This window comes from Callionymus lyra, chromosome 17 (genome assembly GCF_982586985.1).
Source record: "Callionymus lyra chromosome 17, fCalLyr1.hap1.1, whole genome shotgun sequence".
Classification (NCBI taxonomy): Eukaryota; Metazoa; Chordata; class Actinopteri; order Syngnathiformes; family Callionymidae; genus Callionymus; species Callionymus lyra.
The window spans coordinates 24,706,158-24,723,657 of record NC_141834.1 but is presented as its reverse complement, the minus strand read 5'-3'; the positions used below and the strand labels follow the sequence as shown (position 1 = coordinate 24,723,657).

Here is a 17,500-nt window from a genome sequence, read left to right as displayed (position 1 = left end):
TCTCTGTGTCCTCAGGTCATCACTCTCTGTGTGTCCTCAGGTCATCACTCTCTGTGTGTCCTCAGGTCATCACTCTCTGTGTCCTCAGGTCATCACTCTCTGTGTCCTCAGGTCATCACTCTCTGTGTCCTCAGGTCATCACTCTCTGTGTGTCCTCAGGTCATCACTCTCTGTGTGTCCTCAGGTCATCACTCTCTGTGTGTCCTCAGGTCATCACTCTCTGTGTCCTCAGGTCATCACTCTCTGTGTGTCCTCAGGTCATCACTCTCTGTGTGTCCTCAGGTCATCACTCTCTGTGTGTCCTCAGGTCATCACTCTCTGTGTGTCCTCAGGTCATCACTCTCTGTGTGTCCTCTGGTCATCACTCTCTGTGTCCTCAGGTCATCACTCTCTGTGTCCTCAGGTCATCACTCTCTGTGTCCTCAGGTCATCACTCTCTGTGTCCTCAGGTCATCACTCTCTGTGTCCTCAGGTCATCACTCTCTGTGTCCTCAGGTCATCACTCTCTGTGTCCTCAGGTCATCACTCTCTGTGTCCTCAGGTCATCACTCTCTGTGTCCTCAGGTCATCACTCTCTGTGTCCTCAGGTCATCACTCTCTGTGTCCTCAGGTCATCACTCTCTGTGTCCTCAGGTCATCACTCTCTGTGTGTCCTCAGGTCATCACTCTCTGTGTGTCCAGTCCATGGACGGCGTCTTGACGTTCTTCGAACAGGACAGTTTCTCCTTCTGCTCGTCTCTGCCCGACTTCCTGCTTCCTGGACCTGTTTGTTACAACGAGAGAACAGACAGTTTCATCACAGTGTCGTCAGCACGCCAGCTGGAGAGCTACAAGTACACACTCACATATATATATATATACACATATATACACACATATATACACTCACACACTCATATACACACATATGTACACTCACACACTCATATACACACATATATACACTCACACACTCATATATACACATATATACACTCACATACTCATATATACACATATATACACTCACACACTCATATATACACATATATACACTCACACACTCATATATACACATATATACACTCACACACTCATATATACACTCACACACTCATATACACACATATATACACTCACACACTCATATATACACATATATACACTCACACACTCATATATACACATATATACACTCACATACTCATATATACACATATATACACTCACACACTCATATACACTCATATATACACTCACACACTCATATATACACTCACACACTCATATACACTCATATATACACTCACACACTCATATATACACATATATACACTCACACACTCATATATACACATATATACACTCACACACTCATATATACACATATATACACTCACATACTCATATATACACATATATACACTCACACACTCATATACACTCATATATACACTCACACACTCATATATACACTCACACACTCATATACACTCATATATACACTCACACACTCATATATACACATATACACATATATATACACATATATATAGACTCATATACACACATATATATACACATATATATACACTCATATACACACATATATATACACTCACACACTCATATATACACATATATATACATATATATACATATATATACATACACATACGCACACATATATACACACACCAGAGACACACACAGGTCACATGTCGACCTTGTCGATCTCACACACTGAGCTCTGACATGTCAACACACTGGTACACACTGGTACACACTGGTACACACTGGTACACACTGGTACACACTGGTACACACTGGTATACACTGGTACACACTGGTATACACTGGTACACACTGGTACACACTAAAGCAGGGTCTCAGGTGTTCTGTGTCTCAGGTACGAGACGCTCGCCGTGGCCTCGGAGACTGACCTGTCAATCAAGGGTGGAGGGAAGAGGCTGAGCGTGAGTCATGTGACCTCCTGACTGCTCCTCCCACTCATGTCTGCTCCTCCACAGCCCGACTGGGTTCTGGTTCTGGGAGAACAAGCTCTGGACATCTGTGTTCCTTCCTTCTCTCACGCCACGTCCTCCATCTTTGTCCTCGGAGAGAGGAACCTCTACTGTCTCCGTGACAACGGTCAAATCCGCTTCATGAAGAAATTTGAATTCAATCCAAGCTGCTTTCTTCCATACACCTCAGGTACACACCTGTGCTGACCCTCACCTGTGCTGACTCCTCACCTGTGCTGACCCTCACCTTTCCTGACTCCTCACCTGTGCTGACCCCTCACCTGTGCTGACCCTCACCTGTGCTGACCCCTCACCTTTCCTGACCCTCACCTGTGCTGACCCCTCACCTTTCCTGACTCCTCACCTGTGCTGACCCCTCACCTGTGCTGACCCCTCACCTTTCCTGACTCCTCACCTGTGCTGACCCCTCACCTGTGCTGACCCTCACCTGTGCTGACCCCTCACCTTTCCTGACTCCTCACCTGTGCTGACCCCTCACCTTTCCTGACTCCTCACCTGTGCTGACCCCTCACCTGTGCTGACCCTCACCTGTGCTGACCCCTCACCTGTGCTGACCCCAAACCTGTCCTGACCCCTCACCTGTGCTGACCCCACACCTTTCCTGACCCCTCACCTGTGCTGACCCTCACCTGTGCTGACCCCACACCTGTCCTGACCCTCACCTGTGCTGACCCTCACCTGTGCTGACCCCACACCTGTCCTGACACCTCACCCGTAGTTTGTATCACCTGATCTTGTCATTCTTTTGTTATCAGTGTCTGACGGGACGACCAACACGTTGCTAGGCAACCACAGCAGCATGCTGCTGGTCTACCAGGACGTGACCTTGAAGTGGGCGTCTCAGCTGTCGTTCGTGCCCGTCGCCCTCAAAGTGGCCAACTTTGTGTAAGTAACAGATCCAGTGATGTGTGTGTGTGTGTGTGACTGACACACACTCCTCAGAGACTTGAAGGGCGTGGTGGTCAGTCTGAGCTCGGAGGGTCACCTGGTCTGCTCCTACATGGGGACGGACCCCTCCTTCTTCTCCACGCCCAAGGTGGACGCCCGGGAGGTGGACTATGATCAGGTGGAGGCTCAGATGAAGCAGCTGCAGAAGGTCATCAGGGAGGTCAGCAGGACTCAGGGTAAGTCTGGTCACTGATGAAGGGGGGGGGCAGTCCAGCTCACGCGTGTGTGTGTGTGTGTGTGTGTGTGTGTGTGTGTGTGTGTGTGTGTCTGTGTGTGTGTGTGTGTGTGTGTGTGTGTGTTCCTTCTAGACGTTCTGAAAAGTGATGCTGAGAGTGAACTGACCATCAGTGTTGTCGTGTCATCCAGCAAAGACCAGCCTTCTGTATGTTTCACACACACACGCACAACTACACACACAAACGCACAACTACACACACACACACACACATGCACAACTACACACACACGCGCACAACTACACACACACACGCGCACAACTACACACCCACACGCACAACTACAAACACACACACGCACACCTTCATACGCACACCTACACACGCACGCCTACACACACACGCACAACTACACACACAAGCACAACTACACACACGCACACCTACACACGCACGCGCCTACACACACGCATGCACGCCTACACACCTACACACAATACACATGCACACGCATACACACCTACACAAGCACACACCTGCACACACACACACACACATACACACACACCTACACGCACATACACACACACATACACACGCACCTACACGCACACACATACACACACACCTACACACATGCATACACTCACACACACAGTCATGCTTCAACAGTCTTGTATCTCTGCAGAAAGCTCTGATCCAGGTCATGGATGGTTTGTCCGTCCCCTCAGTGAGCGTCCAGGTGAGTTGACACCAGGTGTTGACGAGAAACTTCACAGTGTATTTGTTCATCCAAGTGTCGTGTCTCTCAGGTCACAGTGAAGGCAAGTCGAGCTGTTCAGAGGTCAAAGGTGACCATCAGTGTTCGTCCTCCTCTGAGTGTCACTCATGACCAGTTTGTCCTGGAGCCTCTAGGTCAGTGTGGTCAATGTTGTCTTCTAGCTCAGCTCACTGTATGACATGAGAACATGTTAGTAACAAGAGTGAGAACATGTTAGTAACAAGAGTGAGAACATGTTAGTAACAAGAGTGAGAACATGTTAGTAACAAGAGTGAGAACATGTTAGTAACAAGAGTGAGAACATGTTAGTAACAAGAGTGAGAACATGTTAGTAACAAGAGTTAGAACATGTTAGTAACAAGAGTGAGAACATGTTAGTAACAAGAGTGAGAACATGTTAGCAACAAGAGTGAGAACATGTTAGTAACAAGAGTGAGAACATGTGATTAACAAGAGTGAGAACATGTTAGTAACAAGAGTGAGAACATGTGATTAACAAGAGTGAGAACATGTTAGTAACAAGAGTGAGAACATGTTAGCAACAAGAGTGAGAACATGTTAGTAACAAGAGTGAGAACATGTTAGTAACAAGAGTGAGAACATGTGAGTAACAAGAGTGAGAACATGTGAGTAACAAGAGTGAGAACATGTTAGTAACCAGAGTGAGAACATGTTAGTAACAAGAGTGAGAACATGTTAGTAACAAGAGTGAGAACATGTGAGTAACAAGAGTGAGAACATGTTAGTAACAAGAGTGAGAACATGTGAGTAACAAGAGTGAGAACATGTGAGTAACAAGAGTGAGAACATGTTAGTAACCAGAGTGAGAACATGTTAGTAACAAGAGTGAGAACATGTGAGTAACAAGAGTGAGAACATGTTAGTAACAAGAGTGAGAACATGTTATTAACAAGAGTGAGAACATGTTAGTAACAAGAGTGAGAACATGTGAGTAACAAGAGTGAGAACATGTTAGTAACCAGAGTGAGAACATGTGAGTAACAAGAGTGAGAACATGTAACAAGAGTGAGAACATGTTAGTAACCAGAGTGAGAACATGTTAGTAACAAGAGTGAGAACATGTGAGTAACAAGAGTGAGAACATGTTAGTAACAAGAGTGAGAACATGTTAGTAACAAGAGTGAGAACATGTTAGTAACAAGAGTGAGAACATGTTAGTAACAAGAGTGAGAACATGTTAGTAACAAGAGTGAGAACATGTTAGTAACAAGAGTGAGAACATGTTAGTAACAAGAGTGAGAACATGTTAGTAACAAGAGTGAGAACATGTTAGTAACAAGACTGAGAACATGTTAGTAACAAGAGTGAGAACATGTGATTAACAAGAGTGAGAACATGTTAGTAACCAGAGTGAGAACATGTTAGTAACAAGAGTGAGAACATGTGAGTAACAAGAGTGAGAACATGTTAGTAACAAGAGTTAGAACATGTTAGTAACAAGAGTGAGAACATGTTAGTAACAAGAGTGAGAACATGTGATTAACAAGAGTGAGAACATGTTAGTAACAAGAGTTAGAACATGTTAGTAACAAGAGTGAGAACATGTTAGTAACAAGAGTGAGAACATGTTAGTAACAAGAGTGAGAACATGTTAGTAACAAGAGTGAGAACATGTTAGTAACAAGAGTGAGAACATGTTAGTAACAAGAGTGAGAACATGTTAGTAACAAGAGTGAGAACATGTTAGTAACAAGAGTGAGAACATGTGAGTAACCAGAGTGAGAACATGTTAGTAACAAGAGTGAGAACATGTTAGTAACAAGAGTGAGAACATGTTAGTAACAAGAGTGAGAACATGTGATTAACAAGAGTGAGAACATGTTAGTAACAAGAGTGAGAACATGTTAGTAACAAGAGTGAGAACATGTTAGTAACAAGAGTGAGAACATGTTAGTAACAAGAGTGAGAACATGTGAGTAACAAGAGTGAGAACATGTGAGTAACAAGAGTGAGAACATGTTAGTAACAAGAGTGAGAACATGTTAGTAACAAGAGTGAGAACATGTGAGTAACAAGAGTGAGAACATGTGAGTAACAAGAGTGAGAACATGTTAGTAACAAGAGTGAGAACATGTGATTAACAAGAGTGAGAACATGTTAGTAACAAGAGTGAGAACATGTGATTAACAAGAGTGAGAACATGTGATTAACAAGAGTGAGAACATGTTAGTAACAAGAGTGAGAACATGTTAGTAACAAGAGTGAGAACATGTTAGTAACAAGAGTGAGAACATGTTAGTAACAAGAGTGAGAACATGTGAGTAACAAGAGTGAGAACATGTTAGTAACTAGAGTGAGAACATGTTAGTAACAAGAGTGAGAACATGTTAGTAACAAGAGTGAGAACATGTGAGTAACAAGAGTGAGAACATGTTAGTAACAAGAGTGAGAACATGTAAGTAACCAGAGTGAGAACATGTTAGTAACAAGAGTGAGAACATGTGAGTAACAAGAGTGAGAACATGTTAGTAACAAGAGTGAGAACATGTTAGTAACAAGAGTGAGAACATGTTAGTAACAAGAGTGAGAACATGTTAGTAACAAGAGTGAGAACATGTTAGTAACAAGAGTGAGAACATGTTAGTAACAAGAGTGAGAACATGTTAGTAACAAGAGTGAGAACATGTGAGTAACAAGAGTGAGAACATGTGAGTAACAAGAGTGAGAGCATGTTAGCAACAAGAGTGAGAACATGTTAGTAACAAGAGTGAGAACATGTTAGTAACAAGAGTGAGAACATGTTAGTAACAAGAGTGAGAACATGTTAGTAACCAGAGTGAGAACATGTTAGTAACAAGAGTGAGAACATGTTAGTAACAAGAGTGAGAACATGTTAGTAACAAGAGTGAGAACATGTTAGTAACAAGAGTGAGAACATGTTAGTAACAAGAGTGAGAACATGTTAGTAACAAGAGTGAGAACATGTTAGTAACCAGAGTGAGAACATGTGAGTAACAAGAGTGAGAACATGTTAGTAACAAGAGTGAGAACATGTTAGTAACCAGAGTGAGAACATGTGAGTAACAAGAGTGAGAACATGTTAGTAACAAGGGTGAGAACATGTGAGTAACCAGAGTGAGAACATGTTAGTAACAAGAGTGAGAACATGTTAGTAACAAGAGTGAGAACATGTTAGTAACAAGAGTGAGAACATGTTAGTAACAAGACTGAGAACATGTTAGTAACACGAGTGAGAACATGTGAGTAACAAGAGTGAGAACATGTTAGTAACAAGAGTGAGAACATGTTAGTAACAAGAGTGAGAACATGTTAGTAACAAGAGTGAGAACATGTTAGTAACAAGAGTGAGAACATGTTAGTAACAAGAGTGAGAACATGTTAGTAACAAGAGTGAGAACATGTTAGTAACAAGAGTGAGAACATGTTAGTAACAAGAGTGAGAACATGTTAGTAACAAGAGTGAGAACATGTTAGTAACCAGAGTGAGAACATGTTAGTAACAAGAGTGAGAACATGTTAGTAACAAGAGTGAGAACATGTTAGTAACAAGAGTGAGAACATGTTAGTAACAAGAGTGAGAACATGTGAGTAACAAGAGTGGGAACATGTTAGTAACAAGACTGAGAACATGTTAGTAACAAGAGTGAGAACATGTTAGTAACAAGAGTGAGAACATGTGAGTAACCAGAGTGAGAACATGTTAGTAACAAGAGTGAGAACATGTTAGTAACAAGAGTGAGAACATGTTAGTAACAAGAGTGAGAACATGTGATTAATAAGAGTGAGAACATGTTAGTAACAAGAGTTAGAACATGTTAGTAACAAGAGTGAGAACATGTTAGTAACAAGAGTGAGAACATGTTAGTAACAAGAGTGAGAACATGTGAGTAACAAGAGTGAGAACATGTTAGTAACAAGAGTTAGAACATGTTAGTAACAAGAGTGAGAACATGTTAGTAACAAGAGTGAGAACATGTTAGTAACAAGAGTGAGAACATGTTAGTAACAAGAGTGAGAACATGTGAGTAACAAGAGTGAGAACATGTTAGTAACAAGAGTGAGAACATGTGATTAACAAGAGTGAGAACATGTTAGTAACAAGAGTGAGAACATGTGATTAACAAGAGTGAGAACATGTTAGTAACAAGAGTGAGAACATGTTAGTAACAAGAGTGAGAACATGTTAGTAACAAGAGTGAGAACATGTTAGTAACAAGAGTGAGAACATGTGAGTAACAAGAGTGAGAACATGTTAGTAACAAGAGTGAGAACATGTTAGTAACAAGAGTGAGAACATGTTAGTAACAAGAGTGAGAACATGTTAGTAACAAGAGTGAGAACATGTTAGTAACAAGAGTGAGAACATGTTAGTAACAAGAGCGAGAACATGTTAGTAACAAGAGTGAGAACATGTGAGTAACAAGAGTGAGAACATGTTAGTAACTAGAGTGAGAACATGTTAGTAACAAGAGTGAGAACATGTTAGTAACAAGAGTGAGAACATGTGAGTAACAAGAGTGAGAACATGTTAGTAACAAGAGTGAGAACATGTAAGTAACCAGAGTGAGAACATGTTAGTAACAAGAGTGAGAACATGTGAGTAACAAGAGTGAGAACATGTGAGTAACAAGAGTGAGAACATGTTAGTAACAAGAGTGAGAACATGTTATAACAAGAGTGAGAACATGTTAGTAACAAGAGTGAGAACATGTTAGTAACAAGAGTGAGAACATGTGAGTAACAAGAGTGAGAACATGTGAGTAACAAGAGTGAGAGCATGTTAGCAACAAGAGTGAGAACATGTTAGCAACAAGAGTGAGAACATGTTAGTTACAAGAGTGAGAACATGTTAGTAACAAGAGTGAGAACATGTTAGTAACCAGAGTGAGAACATGTTAGTAACAAGAGTGAGAACATGTTAGTAACAAGAGTGAGAACATGTTAGTAACAAGAGTGAGAACATGTTAGTAACAAGAGTGAGAACATGTAAGTAACAAGAGTGAGAACATGTTAGTAACAAGAGTGAGAACATGTTAGTAACCAGAGTGAGAACATGTGAGTAACAAGAGTGAGAACATGTTAGTAACAAGAGTGAGAACATGTTAGTAACCAGAGTGAGAACATGTGAGTAACAAGAGTGAGAACATGTTAGTAACAAGGGTGAGAACATGTTAGTAACAAGAGTGAGAACATGTTAGTAACAAGAGTGAGAACATGTTAGTAACAAGAGTGAGAACATGTTAGTAACAAGACTGAGAACATGTTAGTAACACGAGTGAGAACATGTGAGTAACAAGAGTGAGAACATGTTAGTAACAAGAGTGAGAACATGTTAGTAACAAAAGTGAGAACATGTTAGTAACAAGAGTGAGAACATGTTAGTAACAAGAGTGAGAACATGTTAGTAACAAGAGTGAGAACATGTTAGTAACAAGAGTGAGAACATGTTAGTAACAAGAGTGAGAACATGTTAGTAACCAGAGTGAGAACATGTTAGTACTAAAAGTGAGAACATGTTAGTAACAAGAGTGAGAACATGTTAGTAACAAGAGTGAGAACATGTTAGTAACAAGAGTGAGAACATGTTAGTAACAAGAGTGAGAACATGTTAGTAACAAGAGTGAGAACATGTTAGTAACCAGAGTGAGAACATGTTAGTAACAAGAGTGAGAACATGTTAGTAACCAGAGTGAGAACATGTTAGTACTAAAAGTGAGAACATGTTAGTAACAAGAGTGAGAACATGTTAGTAACAAGAGTGAGAACATGTTAGTAACAAGAGTGAGAACATGTTAGTAACAAGAGTGAGAACATGTTAGTAACAAGAGTGAGAACATGTTAGTAACCAGAGTGAGAACATGTTAGTAACAAGAGTGAGAACATGTTAGTAACAAGAGTGAGAACATGTGAGTAACAAGAGTGAGAACATGTGAGTAACAAGAGTGAGAGCATGTTAGCAACAAGAGTGAGAACATGTTAGCAACAAGAGTGAGAACATGTTAGTAACAAGAGTGAGAACATGTTAGTAACAAGAGTGAGAACATGTTAGTAACCAGAGTGAGAACATGTTAGTAACAAGAGTGAGAACATGTTAGTAACAAGAGTGAGAACATGTTAGTAACAAGAGTGAGAACATGTTAGTAACAAGAGTGAGAACATGTAAGTAACAAGAGTGAGAACATGTTAGTAACAAGAGTGAGAACATGTTAGTAACCAGAGTGAGAACATGTGAGTAACAAGAGTGAGAACATGTTAGTAACAAGAGTGAGAACATGTTAGTAACCAGAGTGAGAACATGTGAGTAACAAGAGTGAGAACATGTTAGTAACAAGGGTGAGAACATGTTAGTAACAAGAGTGAGAACATGTTAGTAACAAGAGTGAGAACATGTTAGTAACAAGAGTGAGAACATGTTAGTAACAAGAGTGAGAACATGTTAGTAACACGAGTGAGAACATGTGAGTAACAAGAGTGAGAACATGTTAGTAACAAGGGTGAGAACATGTTAGTAACAAGAGTGAGAACATGTTAGTAACAAGAGTGAGAACATGTTAGTAACAAGAGTGAGAACATGTTAGTAACAAGACTGAGAACATGTTAGTAACACGAGTGAGAACATGTGAGTAACAAGAGTGAGAACATGTTAGTAACAAGAGTGAGAACATGTTAGTAACAAAAGTGAGAACATGTTAGTAACAAGAGTGAGAACATGTTAGTAACAAGAGTGAGAACATGTTAGTAACAAGAGTGAGAACATGTTAGTAACAAGAGTGAGAACATGTTAGTAACAAGAGTGAGAACATGTTAGTAACAAGAGTGAGAACATGTTAGTAACAAGAGTGAGAACATGTTAGTAACAAGAGTGAGAACATGTTAGTAACAAGAGTGAGAACATGTTAGTAACAAGAGTGAGAACATGTTAGTAACAAGAGTGAGAACATGTTAGTAACAAGAGTGAGAACATGTTAGTAACAAGAGTGAGAACATGTTAGTAACAAGAGTGAGAACATGTTAGTAACAAGAGTGAGAACATGTTAGTAACAAGAGTGAGAACATGTGAGTAACAAGAGTGAGAACATGTGAGTAACAAGAGTGAGAACATGTGAGTAACAAGAGTGAGAACATGTTAGTAACAAGAGTGAGAACATGTTAGTAACAAGAGTGAGAACATGTTAGTAACAAGAGTGAGAACATGTTAGTAACAAGAGTGAGAACATGTTAGTAACAAGAGTGAGAACATGTTAGTAACAAGAGTGAGAACATGTGAGTAACAAGAGTGAGAACATGTGAGTAACAAGAGTGAGAACATGTTAGTAACAAGAGTGAGAACATGTTAGTAACAAGAGTGAGAACATGTGAGTAACAAGAGTGAGAACATGTTAGTAACAAGAGTGAGAACATGTTAGTAACAAGAGTGAGAACATGTTAGTAACAAGAGTGAGAACATGTTAGTAACAAGAGTGAGAACATGTTAGTAACAAGAGTGAGAACATGTTAGTAACAAGAGTGAGAACATGTTAGTAACAAGAGTGAGAACATGTTAGTAACAAGAGTGAGAACATGTTAGTAACAAGAGTGAGAACATGTGAGTAACAAGAGTGAGAACATGTTAGTAACAAGAGTGAGAACATGTTAGTAACAAGAGTGAGAACATGTTAGTAACAAGAGTGAGAACATGTTAGTAACAAGAGTGAGAACATGTTAGTAACAAGAGTGAGAACATGTGAGTAACAAGAGTAAGAACATGTTAGTAACAAGAGTGAGAACATGTTAGTAACAAGAGTGAGAACATGTTAGTAACAAGAGTGAGAACATGTTAGTAACAAGAGTGAGAACATGTTAGTAACAAGAGTGAGAACATGTTAGTAACAAGAGTGAGAACATGTTAGTAACAAGAGTGAGAACATGTTAGTAACAAGAGTGAGAACATGTTAGTAACAAGAGTGAGAACATGTTAGTAACAAGAGTGAGAACATGTTAGTAACAAGAGTGAGAACATGTTAGTAACAAGAGTGAGAACATGTTAGTAACAAGAGTGAGAACATGTTAGTAACAAGAGTGAGAACATGTTAGTAACAAGAGTGAGAACATGTTAGTAACAAGAGTGAGAACATGTTAGTAACAAGAGTGAGAACATGTTAGTAACAAGAGTGAGAACATGTGAGTAACAAGAGTGAGAACATGTTAGTAACAAGAGTGAGAACATGTTAGTAACAAGAGTGAGAACATGTTAGTAACAAGAGTGAGAACATGTTAGTAACAAGAGTGAGAACATGTTAGTAACAAGAGTGAGAACATGTGAGTAACAAGAGTGAGAACATGTTAGTAACAAGAGTGAGAACATGTTAGTAACAAGAGTGAGAACATGTTAGTAACAAGAGTGAGAACATGTTAGTAACAAGAGTGAGAACATGTTAGTAGCAAGAGTGAGAACATGTTAGTAACAAGAGTGAGAACATGTTAGTAACAAGAGTGAGAACATGTTAGTAACAAGAGTGAGAACATGTTAGTAACAAGAGTGAGAACATGTGAGTAACAAGAGTGAGAACATGTTAGTAACAAGAGTGAGAACATGTGAGTAACAAGAGTGAGAACATGTTAGTAACAAGAGTGAGAACATGTGAGTAACAAGAGTGAGAACATGTTAGTAACAAGAGTGAGAACATGTTAGTAACAAGAGTGAGAACATGTTAGTAACAAGAGTGAGAACATGTTAGTAACAAGAGTGAGAACATGTGAGTAACAAGAGTGAGAACATGTTAGTAACAAGAGTGAGAACATGTGAGTAACAAGAGTGAGAACATGTTAGTAACAAGAGTGAGAACATGTTAGTAACAAGAGTGAGAACATGTGAGTAACAAGAGTGAGAACATGTTAGTAACAAGAGTGAGAACATGTGAGTAACAAGAGTGAGAACATGTTAGTAACAAGAGTGAGAACATGTTAGTAACAAGAGTGAGAACATGTTAGTAACAAGAGTGAGAACATGTTAGTAACAAGAGTGAGAACATGTTAGTAACAAGAGTGAGAACATGTTAGTAACAAGAGTGAGAACATGTGAGTAACAAGAGTGAGAACATGTTAGTAACAAGAGTGAGAACATGTGAGTAACAAGAGTGAGAACATGTTAGTAACAAGAGTGAGAACATGTTAGTAACAAGAGTGAGAACATGTTAGTAACAAGAGTGAGAACATGTGAGTAACAAGAGTGAGAACATGTTAGTAACAAGAGTGAGAACATGTTAGTAACAAGAGTGAGAACATGTTAGTAACAAGAGTGAGAACATGTTAGTAACAAGAGTGAGAACATGTTAGTAACAAGAGTGAGAACATTCCACAGACACTTTCTCTCTGGAGACACTTAGGAGGCGTCAGGACTGGCAGGAGATCATCAGACACAGCTGAGGATTGTTTACATTTGGTTTAGGTTAATGTGGCGTGAAGGACTTGAGCAGTGAGGTGGGCTCACCAGGTCACTCCTGCTGACCTCTACCTGTCCCGATGTGCCCTGATGGAGCAGGAGGTGCAGCGGAGCAGAGAGGAGCAGGAGGAGGAGCACTTGTTTGTTGATGTTAATGGAGCTGAGAACACTTAGAGTACTTAGAGGTCTGAGCAGAGTGACCGGCGGGAGCAGAGGTTAAAAGCTGCTGCTGACTGAGGGTCTGTGTGGGGGGGCGGCTGCTGGATCACTGGACAGGAAGTGACAGTGGACCTTGGCTCCGCAGGTGTCGGGGCGTCCACCTCGGTGAAGTTCTCCGTCTTCCTCCATCGTCGCTTTCCTCCTGCCGACCTGAGTGGAGACGTCACCGTGTCCTACTCCCTGCACACAGGTGAGTGAACACCTGAGGGAAGAACCTGCACCAGAACCTGCACCAGAACCTGCACCAGAACCTTCACCAGAACCTGCACCAGAACCTGCACCAGAACCTGCAGTACAACTAGAACCCGCTTCAGAACAGTTCAAACACACACACATATAGATACACACACATATAGATACACACACACATACACACACATATTTAGATACACACACATATATAGATACACACACACATTTAGATACACACACATATAGATACACACACATATAGATACACACACACATACACACACATATTTAGATACACACACATATATAGATACACACACACATTTAGATACACACACATATAGATACACACACACATACACACACATATTTAGATACACACACATATATAGATACACACACACATTTAGATACACACACATATAGATACACACACATATAGATACACACACACATATTTAGATACACACACATATATAGATACACACACACATTTAGATACACACACATATAGATACACACACACATACACACACATATTTAGATACACACACATATATAGATACACACACACATTTAGATACACACACATATATAGATACACACACATATATAGATACACACACATATTTAGATACACACACATATAGATACACACACATATGGATACACACACATTTAGATACACACACATATATAGATACACACACATATATAGATACACACACATATTTACATACACACACATATAGATACACACACATATGGATACACACACATTTAGATACACACACACAAACCTATACACAGACACACACACCTATACACACACACACACACACCAAAAATTCACACACACACTGGTATAACATATACAGGAAGAAACTGCTGCCGACTGTTTATGTTCCTGTAATGTGATACTGAGCAAGAGTGTGAGCATACACACACACACACACACACACACACACACACCCCCACACACTCACACACACACACACACACACCCCCACACACACACACTCACACTCACACACACAGTAATCCTGGTCGTCAGCAGTGTTTGTTTGACTCTAGTAGAGTTTGTGAGTTTAAGTAATTGTAGGTTTGACTTGAGGAGCGACAGGAAGTGATGTCACTGCAGTTACTGACACTAGACTCTACTTCCAGGAGTACCTCGAGTAGTTCAGTCCCGCTTCAGTCTCCCTCTCTCTCTGGTGTGTGTCCCCACAACACCCAGCAAGTCCTCCAAGTTCAAGGTCACCTTGGAAACCAACAAGCCTCCCGTTGACCTGAGTGTCATCTTCCAAGGTCACACACACACACACGCACACGCATACACACACACACACTCACACTCACACTCACACTCACACACTCAAACTCACACACACACACAAACACACACTCACACACACACTCACTCTCACACACACACACTCAAACTCACACACACACGCATACACACACTCACACTCACACTCACACTCACACACACACTCAAACTCACACACACACACAAACACACACTCACACACACACTCACTCTCACACACACACACTCAAACTCACACACACACACAAACACACACTCACACTCAAACTCACACACACACACAAACACACACTCACACACACACTCACTCTCACACACACACACTCAAACTCACACACACACACACACACACACTCAAACTCACACACACACACAAACACACACTCACACTCAAACATACATATACACACACACAAACTCACACACACTCAAACTCACACACACACACAAACACACACACACTCAAACTCACACACACACACAAACACACACTCACACACACACTCACACACACAAACACACACTCACACTCAAACATACATATACACACACACAAACTCTCACACACACACACACACACACACACACACTCACACTCACACACACACACACACTCAAACTCACACACACACACAAACACACACACACACACACACACTCACACTCACTCTCACACACACACACACACACACTCAAACTCACACACACACACAAACACACACTCACACACACACACACTCACACTCACTCTCACACACACTCACACACACACACTCAAACTCACACACATACAAACACACACTCACACACACACACACACACTCACACTCACTCTCACACACACTCACACACACACACTCAAACTCACACACACACACACTCACACACACACTCACACACACACTCACACTCACTCTCACTCACTCTCACACACACTCACACTCACTCTCACACACACTCACACACACACACTCAAACTCACACACACACACAAACACACACTCACACACACACTCACACTCACTCTCACACACACTCACACACACACACTCAAACTCACACACAAACACACACTCACACTCAAACATACATATACACACACACAAACTCACGCGTACAGTCACACATACACACGCACTCAAATACACTCAAACATACACATGTGTCTTTGGTTGTGTGTCTCTGGTTGTGTGACTATGGTTGTGTGTCTCTGGTTGTGTGACTATGGTTGTGTGTCTCTGGTTGTGTGCAGAGTTGGCATCAGAGTGTGGTGAAGGGAACAGTTTGTGTGTGCGATTGTTGTCGGGAGCAACAGTCACTGTGGTGGCCTCCAAGTCGTCAGGTGAGTGTGTGTGTTTGTGTGTGTGTGTCCTGCAGCATCATCTACACACTCACACTTGTGCGACTCCAGAGCGATACCGTGTTCAGAGCGATGTGTTCGAGGACCTGTGGCTGCTGCTGCAGGAGCTGGTGCTCCGGCTGGACCAGATCTTCAGTGGAACCTCCGACCTGAAGAAGAGCTTCAGTGGAACCTTACCTTTACCAGACTACTTCCTGTCTGTGGACCGACACTTCCTGGTACACACCTGCAACACACCTGCAACACACACCTGACAACACACATGTCTGATAACACACACCTGCAACACACCTGACCACACTTGTCTGACAATACACGTCTGACAACACACACGTCTGACAACACACACGTCTGACAACACACACGTCTGACAACACACACGTCTGACAACACTTGTCTGACAACACACACGTCTGACAACACACACGTCTGACAACACTTGTCTGACAACACACACGTCTGACAACACTTGTCTGACAACACTTGTCTGACAACACACACGTCTGACAACACACACGTCTGACAACACACACGTCTGACAACACTTGTCTGACAACACTTGTCTGACAACACACACGTCTGACAACACACACGTCTGACAACACTTGTCTGACAACACACACGTCTGACAACACACACGTCTGACAACACACACGTCTGACAACACTTGTCTGACAACACACACGTCTGACAACACTTGTCTGACAACACACACGTCTGACAACACTTGTCTGACAACACACACGTCTGACAACACTTGTCTGACAACACACACGTCTGACAACACTTGTCTGACAACACTTGTCTGACAACACACACGTCTGACAACACACACGTCTGACAACACACACGTCTGACAACACTTGTCTGACAACACACACGTCTGACAACACACACGTCTGACAACACACACGTCTGACAACACACACGTCTGACAACACACACGTCTGACAACACACGTCTGACAACACACGTCTGACAACACACACGTCTGATAACACACGTCTGACAACACACAAGTCTGATAACACACGTCTGACAACACACACATCTGACAACTACAC

The 17,500-nt window shown here is 41.4% G+C and overlaps 1 protein-coding gene across 1 annotated transcript in view; it reads left to right on the top strand.

The window, feature by feature from the left end:
* The window catches only part of bbs9 (Bardet-Biedl syndrome 9), a 65,260-nt gene that overhangs the window by 18,912 nt on the left and 28,848 nt on the right, over window positions 1-17,500 (top strand). The window contains exons 6-17 of the mRNA XM_087812180.1: window positions 659-833; window positions 1,889-1,955; window positions 2,010-2,193; window positions 2,780-2,909; window positions 2,967-3,148; window positions 3,281-3,354; window positions 3,837-3,890; window positions 3,961-4,063; window positions 13,637-13,741; window positions 14,911-15,051; window positions 16,329-16,418; window positions 16,488-16,654. Of these exons, the coding sequence (XP_087668306.1) occupies window positions 659-833; window positions 1,889-1,955; window positions 2,010-2,193; window positions 2,780-2,909; window positions 2,967-3,148; window positions 3,281-3,354; window positions 3,837-3,890; window positions 3,961-4,063; window positions 13,637-13,741; window positions 14,911-15,051; window positions 16,329-16,418; window positions 16,488-16,654 (1,472 nt within the window). The remainder of the gene's footprint in view (window positions 1-658; window positions 834-1,888; window positions 1,956-2,009; window positions 2,194-2,779; window positions 2,910-2,966; window positions 3,149-3,280; window positions 3,355-3,836; window positions 3,891-3,960; window positions 4,064-13,636; window positions 13,742-14,910; window positions 15,052-16,328; window positions 16,419-16,487; window positions 16,655-17,500) is intronic.